This window comes from Diabrotica virgifera, chromosome 10 (assembly GCF_917563875.1).
Source record: "Diabrotica virgifera virgifera chromosome 10, PGI_DIABVI_V3a".
In the NCBI taxonomy this organism is placed as follows: domain Eukaryota; kingdom Metazoa; phylum Arthropoda; class Insecta; order Coleoptera; family Chrysomelidae; genus Diabrotica; species Diabrotica virgifera.
The window spans coordinates 32,222,896-32,236,648 of NC_065452.1; the positions used below are offsets into that span (position 1 = coordinate 32,222,896).

At 35.0% G+C, this 13,753-nt stretch overlaps 1 protein-coding gene across 7 annotated transcripts in view; it reads right to left on the reverse strand.

Annotated features, from left to right (window-relative positions):
• The window catches only part of LOC114335194 (mucin-5AC), a 436,134-nt gene that overhangs the window by 70,174 nt on the left and 352,207 nt on the right, over nucleotides 1-13,753 (reverse strand). For 5 of the 7 annotated variants that reach the window (XM_050663155.1, XM_050663154.1, XM_028285390.2 and 2 more), the window contains 2 exons: nucleotides 11,250-11,296; nucleotides 11,036-11,194 (listed from right to left, as the gene is read on the reverse strand). In XM_050663155.1, coding sequence (XP_050519112.1) covers nucleotides 11,036-11,194; nucleotides 11,250-11,296 — 206 coding nt within the window. The remainder of the gene's footprint in view (nucleotides 1-11,035; nucleotides 11,195-11,249; nucleotides 11,297-13,753) is intronic. The other 2 variants (XM_028285392.2, XM_028285391.2) reach the window with 1 other exon arrangement.

The following is a 13,753-nucleotide window of genomic DNA, read 5'->3' on the forward strand; positions in this document are numbered from 1 at the left end:
CTTACGCCAATGGTTTGGACTAACATCGATCGAGTTGATACCAACTAATTGCTATGATGATAGCCAACGTCCGCAATGGACAAGGCACATGAAGAAAAAGAATGTTAATGTGTACAAAAAGTGACAAGATAAAATATTAACAAACATTTTTAACACTAAAAATTTGTCATTTTACCAAGTGGCTCCAATTTGTCATTTTGCTAAATAGCTCTAATTTATCATACTTTTTTGGACATATTCAGTTCTATGTAACGATAACTAATACTGACCAGTGGTAAAAAAAATTTAAATTTCTCAGAAGGCGGTAAAAATAAAGCCTGTTTCCCAAGACAGGATCAATCATCACAGTATTGGTATTTCCACTTTGAACAACTGGCTCTAGTTTTTTTACTTTTATTAAAATTTTCTAGCACTGTGTACATTATGTATTAGTTTTCGTTTAATATGATACTGAAAAATTTAAGTGCTCTAGGTAATCAGAGTTATGAAGAACGATTGTGTCTAAAAAAGAACCAGATGACCAGACAACTATAAAAACCTAAATAATAACCTAGATATAAATTATGTGCCGTTGTTTGACTAATATAAAAATAAATTTCGTGAAAAGACAGAAATTAGATAACTAACCTCTAAAGACACCAACAAACAAAAACAGAGTTTCTGTTTATCTTAGTAACGAATTACGATAAAAGATACGATTAATTAAGGGACAACTGAATGCCTCTAACAATTATTATAATAAAGCTAAAAGTGTCCTGTGTTATGTAAATAATACAAAGCTAACCCTTATGTGGCTAAAGGTGGTATTCTGGTGACAAAAATTGACATTTTGCTGAACACGCCATTTGCCAGTGTGGTACGATCTGTTTTTCGATACATCGGTCACAGTGGCGTGTTCAATAAAACACTAGAAAATGTTATTTAAATAATAAACGTATGTTTTATACGATTATTAGTACACCAATTATCAAGTAAATACTATTAACGAGGGATAATCGACACGAGCGAGTAGTATCTTCGGAATGTTTCATTCGTGAAAAAATTCCTTGATTTTCCTTGCTTTAGCATTTTTTGCCACATCACAGAATAAGAAAAAACCAGAAGGTAAACTCTCAAACAGGGCCCCCGTACGCCTGTGTGCAAAAAAGGATTTTGGCGCCCCTTAAGGCATTTTGATAATATTTTTTTATTTATTTTTTTGAAGGTAGGTACGTAGGTGCTTTAAATAAAGCAAAATAGGTACAAATAACACCATAGCAAACCTTAATTGAATAAGGTTTAAGGGGCTTTATTGAATAAATTCTGCTTGAGCATCTTGTCACACTTAGAGGATTTAAACTTAACCCACAAACATTTTTTCTCACCCCACCCACAACACCCCACCCACAACATCCCACCTTTTTGTGGATGACGAACCCAGAGTACCGCGATTTTCAAATTGTGTCCATTTAGACGGGATTATATCGTCGCCCCCGTTATCGTAGCCCCGAAAAAACTTACTCAAAAAGAGGTCCTTTATAACAAAGCCACACAGGGTGCCAGGCGGTGCTGTGGTCGAAAAATTGTTTATACAATTTTTTTTAAACAAATTCACAAAAATTTTTTTTTTATTTCGAACAACTTGTAGGCCTGGATCTCGCATACCAAAAAAATTTGATTAATAGGTGGAACAGGTTAAAAATTTGTAACGTCAGACTATGAAAACGTCCCATGTATTTTGTCGGACAGAACTTCCAATTGATTTGTTGCCCTTTCATTAAACTCTCATGCAAAAATCAGACTGCTATTTATCAATAACATAATTCCTGTTATTTAACATGTTCTACGTGTCGGGCTTATTAAAATGCCCAGTTGGTGATAAATGGGTAACAAATCAATTGGAAGTTCTGTCCGACAAAATACATGTGACGTTTTCGTAGTCTGACGTTTCAAATTTTTAACCTGTTCCACATTTTAAACTTTCCCTACTCCAGTGTTCCCATATATCAAAGTTTATCCGACTAGACACCGTTAAACCATTAAAAAATTTTTAGCTTTAATCAACTTTTTTTTTGATACGCGGGATCCAGGTCTCTTGGGTCATTTTGAGTAAAAAAGGTCCCTTGTCATTTTTCTCTAAAATTGATTGTTATAGAATTATACGCGATCTAAGATTTAAAAATTGCGAAAAGGGCCATATAACTCGACAACAATCAATTTTAGAGAAAAATCACAAGAGACCTTTTTTGTTCAGAATGACCCAAATTATTTAACAAAATTGTTCAAGTGAAAAAATTACTTTTGTGAATTTGTTTAAAAGAATTGACCAAGGTACCGTCTGGATCCCTCAGAATTTGTTATAAAAACGTCTTTTTGAATTTTTGCAAAAAATCTAACCGAAATAATTTCGCTAACGTGGGCAACGATACAACCTGGACTATAGCGCTAATTGTTAATAATTAAAAACGACAGCTTTGTAATAAAATAATATCAAAAATTTCTTCAGGATCTTCATGGAGGGGTTTTAAACTTTGATTTGACTTTATAATTCACTTTTTGACTTTCAAAATTAGAATTTTTAATCGAGTAATTAAGCCTTGAAAATGGCCATTTTCGCATTTTTTAAATTTTAAATCGCGTATAACTCGACATCAATCAATTTTAGTGAAAAATGACAAGAGACCTTTTTTACTCAGAATGACCCAAGTGATCTAAAAAAATATGTTCAAAATGAAAACATTATTTTTGTGAATTCGTTTTAACAATTTTTCAACCACGGCAACGCCTGGCACCCTGTGGATTTGTTATAAGGACCTATTTTTGAGTAAGTTTGTGCAAAAAATCGAATCGGAATAATTTCGCTAACGGGGGCGACGATACAGCTCGGTCTAATTAGTTATTTGATAGGTATGCGATTTTTAAATCTTGTCGAATTATCATTTTTTGAGCGCCACGTAATCGTTCGCTTATCGATGAGATATAATTACCGTCTACACACTATTGCACTATGTCTGGAATTTTTACACGAAATCAGGGTATAGTTAGGTATTTGTTATCTACAGAATCGGTGTTTGATATCTTTATAGCCGGATTTTTTATTTTATATCTATAGAGAGACTAATAATGCCATATGCCATCCAAACAAAGTAAAACTGAACTATTTAATTTCTCAACTTTTGTTTTAAAATTAATTTTTGCTTTTGATTTTTTTGTAAATATTTTTGCAATTTTTGACCCTCTGTTTTGGCGCCCCTAAAGGATGGCGCCCGTGTGCATTGCACACTTTGCACATATGGTAGCGGGGGCCCTGCTCTCAAATGATTTATAAGTATGCACACCTGGCTCGCGCAGACAGCTTTCTCCATTCTCTAAGCTAACTGTCCACTTGAGATAAAATCCCGAGATTAGTTTCAAGGTGTATGGTGTTGTCCGTTTCAGTATCAGTCACTTGCGGTATCGATATCGGCGCGAGACACTCGCCGGTGACTTTATATTAGTCTCGAGTCTTATATTTGTATTAGTCTCGAGACCAAAACAATCTTCGTTAACTAGAGAGTCAACACGCAGCCCACTGTATGACTTCACCGCACGTGTATATATTTTCATTCTTCAAAATGGATTCGCGTCAGGCACTAGCTTTTATATTTGCGTATACGATTGTACAAAAACAAAAAAAAATGTGAAAAAAAAAACAAGTGTTGGATGAGAAAATAGGTGGATCATCGAATTCACTTGGGGGCCTGTTAAGCTCTCGTAAATGAGTTGTGGGTGGAGGATACAAAGCAATTCAGAATTTTTATTTGAATGTCTGCTGTGCAGTTTGAACTGCTTTTAGATTTAGTAAAACACCAGATTTACGAGAATATAAATTTAAATTGTGTAACTTCCTTTGTATTTCGTTTGCATCATGATCAGTAAATTTTATTGAAAGCTCATCATACAAATTCATTTTTTTCGAGATTCCTCTATAATTTGTGGTTAGCATTTCACAAGAATTCTTTTTATTCGTATTTCATACGAATTTTCATTTTTTAACAAGTTAATATTTACTTTTTCACTAAACACCAACCTGAGACTAGGCTCAGCTCTGGAGATTAGATCTCGAGATCTTAAATAAACATGTCGTCCACTTGTGGCTAGAGCAGCCTCGGCGACAAGTCACAACTTGTCTCTGAGACCTAGAGTCTCTCAGACCCATATAAGTCTGTGAGTGCAGTCTGGAGACTTCTCTCAGGAGCGTCATTTGAAATTTTGCTGGGGGGGGGGCGGCAAACATTATATATACTATACATTATATATGCAAACATAATACAAATACAGTCATTTTCAGGGTCAGGGGGGGGGCAAATGCCCCCCTGACCCTATCAAATGACGCCCCTGACTTCTCTCGAGACTATTTTGTCTTAAATGGACACTTAGCCTTAGGCGGTTCTAATAGAAGAGTAAAAGTTCAAGAGTAAAAAGTCACAGGTTCAAGTGATATTGTGTCAAAAATATCAAAGGCGGCATTTGTGAGTTTACTTTTTGACTATTTCTTATTCTGTGGCTACAGTGTAGATGTCTCTTGATTCTATATGAACCATGCATACGCAAGTGATCCTGAAGTTCCTACGTTGCATTATTTTTGGCACCACATAAGGATTAAAATAATTTGTAGTTACTAACACTTTTTTAGGTTAGAAGTAAAAGTTTATTAGATAAATAAGGCATTGCAAATCCTACAATATTAGTCAGACTAACATACACAACAAACTATGAATTGATACGTAAATTTAACCAATATAAGTAAAATAGATAAAACTACTGATTTCCAAAATTTTCACAAAAAATATTTACTAACGATAGCGCTTTTATTCATTGATTTCGAGAAAGCATTTGATAAAATCCCACATGGGAAACTAATAAATAATCCTAAATACATCAGGACTCGATGGTAAGGATGTAAGACTGGTCTCAAACTTATATCGCCAATAGCAACAATGCGATTCGAAACTGAACTTTCCGAAATTTTCACAGTCGGGAAAGGAGTTAGTGAGGATTGCATACTGTCACCAGCATTATTTAACATATATTCTGAAATCATCTTTAGAGAGGGCTTGGACGAATCAGAATTGGTATTGCAGTAACTTGCCAACTTATAAACAATATTAGATATGCAGACGATACAGTATTGCTGGCCGATAGTGCGCAGGGGTCTAAAGGATGATGGATAATGTTGTAGAAGCATGTAACAAATACGGCCTAAAACTAAATTATAAGGAGACAAAAATAATGATCGCTAATAATAACAACAATATAAACGCCCAAATTACAATAAGCAATACACCGTTAGAAAGAGAAGAGAAAATATGCTATTTGGACTGCAATATTAAGGATACCTGGGATAATAACTACGAAATAAAAACTCGTATTGAAAAAGCCAGAAGCTCTTTTAACAGTCTTAGGAAGATTCTCTGTAATTTATCTTTAAGTATCTATATATGCATAAGAATTCTTAGATGTTACGTCTTTAGTATCCTCCTCTACGGAGTACAAATCTGCAGTCTTACAGAAGATGCCATAAAACGATTAGAGGCGTTTGAAATGTGGTGCTACCGACTTATGTTGAGGGTATAATATATACACCGCACAACTACATAACTATTTTACAGAGGCTAAGAAAAGACAAAGAAATTATTAACACCGTAAAGAATAGAAAATATGCTTATTTCGGCCACATTATGCGTAATAAATAAATACCGACTTCTACAGTTGATTCTACAAGCCAAGATTGAGAGCAATAGCTCCTTCCCACGGTCTGCGATTCTCTGGATCATCACGCACAGCCGACGGCTACTGACCAGAACGCACCGCGGACAGAGGTCTTCCCATGGTCCGCGGTCCGCGACAGTCTGTGTTTTTGATTGAGATTGAACTATTTAACTTTATTAATCGCTAGCGAAAGCACTGACGGTGTCTTTTCATGTGACTCATTTAATTTGTAATTTACTTTGGGTATTTATTATATTGAATTTATCATGTTTCTTATCTCTTTCAATGTTTTCGTTAATAGCATACGGTGTGAAATGTGTAGTATGAACATTCCATGTAAATCAATAATTATACACATAATATGTGTTTTATTTTTAACAAAATGTGTTAAATTATCAACTTGTAAAAAAATCGTTGGCCAAAAACAAATTTTGGGCCAACTTTGGATATGTTTTATAATAGCCCGGGAGGTAGTGTCAAATTTGACCGGAGCATTTTAGCATGGGTGTTTTTCTTTATTTAGTTAGGTGTTCCATTAAGAAATGAGGTGTCAGCTGGCCCAAAACCGGGGCTTTTAGGTAAAACCAGATAAAATATGAAACTAGATGGAAAAACGCTACAACTTATATGTCAAATATTTATCTCCGTGGCTTACATCCATCATGGCCTAAAATACCCAGCTCCTGGCTTTCACCCAAGCGAGCCGGGTTCGATTCCCCACGTTGGAAGTTTTTTTTGTTTTAAAATTGACATTTGATTTGAAAAAGAATTATTTTTATAATACCACGTTTTTATCATTTAGGTATAAGGCACAATATAAAAAAGTCTCTATGTCCTTTACATAATCCTAAACTATGCATTTGATCATAATGTACATGAATCCGGGAAGGTTTCTGAGTTAATACGACCAACCTAAGTAATCATTATTTTACACAGACACCACAAAAAATTATTGTTTATTATAAAAAAGGGTTGTTTAGGTTGTATGTATCTTTTGGTTCTACATCATATAAAATTAAGAAAAAACAGTTTGTCCAAAAAAATAATAAAGAATGTACCCCCAGATTGGTCGTACCAACTCAGCAACCTTCAGGGGTTTGTTGTAGGGTTTTTCCATCTAGTTTCATATTTTATCTTTTTTTGCCTTAAAGTCCCGGTTTTGGGCAAGCTGACATATCATTTGTTAATAAGCTTTGGAACACCTAACTAAATGAAGAAAAAAAAGCCATGCTCAAATGTTCCGGTCAAATTTGACACTACCTCCCGGGCTATAAGTCCCCCATTCAATTAAATACTAACGCTGAATTCTTTTGAATTCAGCTAGCCCAAAGTGAAAGTATTCCTTTGTATCCGTTTTGATACAGGTGGCCTAAATGATCAAAGTTATTTGTATCTGTAGATGTAAATGATACAACTGGCGTTTAGCGTGTTAAAAAATCATGACAGCGTCCGCACGGACCCATAACGCACCTTTGATCTTTACCGATATTCGACGGATCACCACAGACGTGTCTGTGCTACCACGGACTACCACTTTCCACGGTGCGAGGTGCGAGCTGGTCTGTGTCCGTCCGCGAAATTGCTGATCCTGGGAAGCCGTTGTCACTACGGACCAGCACAGACGCGTCTATGCTACCACCTACCAAGGACGATACACTTCCCAGGGTGCGTGGTGCGAGCTGGTCCGTGTCCGTCCGCGATATTGCCGATCGTGGGAAGCCGCTATAAATAGAGAGAGGCCCTGGACGTAGACATATATCCTGGCTGGTCAATCTTAGGAAGTGGACTGGTCTAACCTCAACCGATCTATTTCGAGAATATAATAGTGAATGCTGCTGTGAATAGAATAAGATGGGTCAGTGTGGTCGCCAACATCTCTAGAAGATTGATATAGCAACCTTTAGAAAAAGAAGCGCTTTTAATGTCGACATATTTTTATCAAGTGTAGAACAAGTTTAAAAAAGGAGAACTATTTGCTTATCCCGTGTTTCTTACTAGCAACATAGTTTCTGTCTTCTGTACATTCCATTACGCAGTACTATAAACAATGTTGGCGACAACACACATCCTCGTCTCACTTCTTGTTAATATTTATTTCAGGTAAATAGGGAGAAGTGTACTTTTGAAGTGTGTAAATTAAATAATTCCTAGCTGAGCGCTTTCGGCTTATAAAGCCATCTTCAGAGCTATGGTCAAAAGGTTAAAAATACCACTATGAAGAGAGATGGATCCCATGGACGATATAACAATGCTTCTATTTCTTATGCAGTTTTTGAAGTTATACTTCTTTACCGGCGATAGAGGGTGATTTTTTTATATGTTAAAACCTATCAGCCCGGCGCATGCGCATTATAACTTTGTTCTGATTGGATGTTCAAATGACATGTCAAAAATTATCCGATATGGCAGCTGTGGTTTGGAGGTAAAGGTAAAGGTAAACAAATGTATAATATATTAGTTTTATTGTTGTGAGGACAGAAACAAAAAAGTTTATAATATTGTAGTGACTTTTAAATAGTTTTTAAAAGCAACAGGTACGTAATAATTGTTAATGTATCATGGGTATAAACCTACCTATTTGATCTGCCAAAATACATAGTATGTAATACTTTTATTTATATAATTTGATTACCATCAAAATTTCTATCAATATTCACCTAATATATTGTTTTTTTACTCTATGTTTTGTTGTATTTTTTCAATTCAAAATCATTTCAATTCAAAATTAAAATAATTTGATCAATTTTCAAAATATCAAAATATCACAAGTTTAATCCGTTTAGTTGGTCGATCTTCGTAAATAATGACACATAGTGTCCGTGGCTAAGCGGAAAAGGCGAATGAATTCCAATACCAACCGCTCTTATCAGCGCTGGTTCGAGTCCCAGTAGAAACTTTCTTTTTTGTTTTTTTTTTAATACATTTTATGATTGTAAGTATATTTATTATATAATTGTATTTTCAGAAAATACGTATTTAGTTAAAAAAATTTTCGACAATTAATGTTCAGACATCATTTGTGGCTTGTTTAATGTGTTTGTGTGTGTTTTATTCTTTTATTATTTTAATTTTTGGCACTGTTCTAATAAAAATGTTTGAGAAGTAGTAAGTATAAATTAGTTTAATATTTAAACAAAATATAAATAAAAAGTATATTAATTTCGTTTAAATCATATATTAGAAGTATAACTTCTTACGTGCGTACAAAGTACACACACATTCTTTTTTTAATTGATGGAAGAAAACCTTGTCTGACTGTTGAAAAATGCTCAACTTTGCTGTTGTTTTTGAGGTCGGAAAAGTTAAAAACATCTATTACAAGCACAAAGGACTTTTACATCAAAAATTACATTACATATAACGAATATTTTTTGATCATGTTAAGGTCAAGAAACCTTACCATCTGAAGTCTACGGTGTCAGCATGCAGAATCTTAATTTTTTTTAGTAGGTTTTCTAAATACTGAGTATTCTAGAAAAGTAGAAGGTGAAGAAGCAGAAGATTTATTCTTTTTTGATGGTTAGGTCTAGAAAATTGATCATGTTGTTGGTTTCTAACTCTAATGTGACCTTAATTGCTGGATGTAGGTTATTAATTATTGAAAGAATGTTATTAGGTTCTGAAGGAGGACCTTCTATAAATGCTAAAATATCATCCACATATCTGTACCATAGGATTATTTGTGGATGTGAATGGACAAAAGTATTTTCAAGAGAATCTAGAAAAAGATCTGCAAGTAGTGGAGATAAAGGATTTCCCATTGCTAGACCTTCTGGCTGTCTGTAAATTTTGTTGTTGAAGATGAAGAAATCTTGAGAAAGGCAAAATTGAAGTCGTGAGGTGATTTGGGAAAATTTGTTAGGGTCTATATTCTTTGAAATCAGAAGATTGTTGACAATTGGAATGGTTTCTAGTCTAGGACCATTAGTGAAAAGATTAGTTACGTCAAAAGAGACCATAGTAAAATTGTTTGGAAGGTTAGTTGAAGAAAGTTTGGATATTAATTCAAGAGTGTTTTTGATAGTGTATTTCGGAGTATAATTAAGAAGATCCTGGAGAAGGGTGTTGATAAATTTGGCTAATGGAGCTAGTGGAGTATTGACAAAACTGACTACAGGTCTTATTGGAACATTGACCTTATGGATTTTGGGAAGACCGTAGAGTCGTGGCATTGTTCTGCATGCTGACACCGTAGACTTCAGATGGTAAGTTTTCTTGACCTTACCATGATCAAATATTCGTTATATGTAATGTAATTTTTCTTGTGAAAGTCCTTTGTGCTTATAATAGATGTTTTTAACTTTTCCGACCTCAGAAACAACAGCAAAGTTGAGCAGTTTTCAACAGTCAGACAAGGTTTTCTTTTCATCAATTAAAAAAACTGCATAAGAAATAGAAACATTTTTATATCGTACATGGGATCCATCTCTCTTCATAGTGGTATTTTGAACCTTTTGACCATAGCTCTGAAGATGGCTTTATAAGCCGAAAGCGCTAAGCTAGGAATTATTTAATTTGCACATTTCAAAAGTACACTTCTCCCTATTTACCTGTAGTCATAAGTGTGTACAAAACTATTTCAGTCTTTACATTTTTTAATATTTATTTGTTACTTAAATAAATTGACGGGTTGTGGAATACATATTTTAGATTCCACCTAGTCTATTAATTTATCGTCTCTTTGCCTTGTAAATTGTATAAGGTATGGATTTAGGTTGTCACCAGAATCTTGGTTCTAACGTTAAAAGTTTTAGATCTTCGGTTATTTAGACTTCTCGTTGTTTAAAACAGATGCCGCTACTGCGTCCACTACCAAATTATTTCGTGTAGTTTTGCTTACTAGACAGTTAGTTTTCGTGTTGATTCAGAGCAGACCACAGGCCGTTCAGAAGATCCCAAGAGGGTGAAACGGTTGGTGGTTGTCTCTGAAACATTAACTGTCTTTCATTAAATTTATTTGTTAGTTCGAGGGCAAATTTTAAAGTGAAAATTTGGAAGATAGTAGTTTTCATTGTTTTACTTATATAATGATTTTTTCAAATATCAGTCGAGTCATCTACGTTCAAGATGTTTATCAAAAGATGTCTTAGAAGGCACACAAGCAAGCTGCAGCGAAGCAAAAATCTAAGTAAAGCAAAAATCTCATCTAATTAATCAAAAATATTCATGGTGAAGCTTTGTTAATATATCAAAGAATGGATGGGTCAAAATAAAGGATGAAGTGAAAGATACTACAAAAATGACCAAAGCTACGTTTACTTTAAATGAAATATGAGGCATGCTAGTGCTTTTGGTTTTGTAGTACCTCTGTGGGGGTTGTGAACTCTTTGGAGGAGGAATTGTCGTCGTGGTGGATGTAACTCTAGTTGTAGTGGAGGGTTTTCTAGTGGTGGTTGTGGTTCTTTTAGTTGTTGTTCTTTTAGTGGCAACTTCTTCCACATCATTCAATTCATTCCTGTCTCCCCTAAGGTTGTTATTTACATGAATTTTAATCAAAACTAATATTAATAATGACTCACCTGTAAGACTGTTGACGATTATTTTGTTTATACGAGTTTTGGTCATCCTATAAAAAACAAGACATGCTCTTATACATTGTATTACAAAATAAAATAAAGAATAAAAAATCTATAAAAAAATTACATGAGTACCTGAAAAAAGTCAATAATCTTTCGAGGTCAGAAAGTTAGAAAATACAGATAAACAGTTGGAGGAGTAATAAAAATTATAGTAAATAAATAAATATTGGAGAGAATTCATTTCCTAACTTCATTCCTACCCAATACCTACAGTATCCTACCCAGTTCAAAACTAAAACTGGTCGAGGAATAAGGCAAGGAGACGATATTTCACAAAAATTGATGATGATCCTGAAATCCATAAGAAAAAGAAATATGGCTAGAAGGAACATGTTATAAACCCCCTCGCACCACAACAGTGAAAAAGATAAACAGACAAGAACAGAGACAACGAAAAAGAAGAAAAAGGATTATCAGGAACAAATAATTAGAGATATAGAAGAAAAAAGGAAGAACAAACAAGCAAGACAGTTCTTCAAAGGAGTTTCAGAGATCAAGACCGGATACCAAGCAAGAATAGGAAACTTTCTTCAAAAGGACAGCGGGCAACTTATTACATTCTAAAAACCTGGAAGGAATACTTCTATCATCTGTTAAACGACCAATCTAGCAGAAATACATTAAACATAGAAGTGCAAACAGCTGAACTAGAAGACCAATACTCGACATACGAAGAAGCAGCCCAGGCAATTAAAAATCGTAAAGGTAGTAAGGCACCAGATAGCGATGGTATACCGGCAGAGTGCTTAAAACACAGAGGAGAAGCGTTGTACAGTTCTATGTACAAGCTAATTTAAGACATATGGCGCGAAGAAACAATGTCAGATGAATGGAACGAAGGGGTTATTGTACCAATCCACAAAAAAGGAAACAAAAAACAATGTATTAACTACCGGGGAATAACACTCCTAAATACTACCTACAAGGCCCTTGCAAACATCCTGCTTGAAAGAACCAAAATATACACTGAAGAAATCGTTGGGGATTATCAATGTGGATTTAGACCGGGCCGCTCTACTATTGATCATCTATTCACAATCAATCAAATAATGGAAAAATGCTGGAAATTTGATCGTGAGCTTCATCAGATGTTCATAGATTTTAAACAAGCATTTGACAGAGTATGCAGGACTAGACTGTCGACAGCGATGCAGGAACTTGGCTTTCCAATAAACTAGTCACTTTGATGCGGATGTGTATGGAACGGTTACTTTGTAAGGTGAGAGCTGGACAACAATACTCGGAGACATTTGAAATAAACAATGGACTAAAACAGGGAGGTGCATTTTCACCACAACTCTTCAACTTAGTTCTGGAACGCATAATCAGAAGTGCAAGAATCGAAGAACCAACTACAGCATTTCATCGAGAAGGACAAAACTTACTGTTGGCATTTGCAGACGATATCAATCTAATTGGAAACACCAGATTAAGGATGAAGGAGAGTTTCGTCAGGTTCAAGAGGGAAGCAGAGAAGATTGGGCTCCTAATTAATGAAAGTAAAACAAAATCTATGTATATGAGCCGCAATAACCAAAGTAGAGGGAGGGTTGGTCAGATCATCACCATCAATGACTTTAAATTTGAGCGAGTTAGAGAATTTAGGTATCTTGGAAAAACAAAAACTCAAGACAATAACGGATGACAAGAAATAAACAATAGGATACAAGCCGGCAACAACAGATGTCTTTATACCCTTAAAAACCTTATAAAATCTAAACAACTAACAGGACGTACAAGATAAAACTTATAAAACAATCATACGACCCCTAGTGATGTATAGTAGCGAAACGTAATCAATAACAAAGGAAAACGAAGAGACTAAGTGTTTGGGAAAGTCCTAAGGAAGATCTTTGGGCCTCTTCTGGATGAACCAGCAGGACAATATAGGAAAAGAACTAATAAAGATCTCGAAGAACTATACCCAGACGCCAACATAATAAAATAAATAAAGTCCAGAAGACTCCAACGGACAGGACACCTCAGAAGATATTCTGACGAAGGAACAATAAGGCTGGTATGGGAAAGAAGTCCCAACTGGAAGAAGACCACGTGGACGTCCTCAACTCCGGTGGCGAGATAATATAGCAGGAGACCTGAAAGCTACGGTCGTGGAGGACTGGATGGAGATTGCTCAAGACAGATAATAGTGAAGGCATGTTGTCATCAAACACAGAAGTACATACAGCTGAAATAGAAGACCAATACCCGACATACGAAGAATTAATACAGGCAATTAAAAAACTTAAAAATAATAAGACACCAGGTAGCGATGGCATACCCACAGAGTGCTTAAAACATGAAGGAGAAGCGTTGTACAGTTCTATATACAAGCTAATTCAAGACATTTGGCGAGAAGAAACAATGCCAAATGAATGGAAAGAAGGAGTTATTGTACCAATACACAAAAAAGGAAACAAAAAAGCAATGTATTAACTACCGGG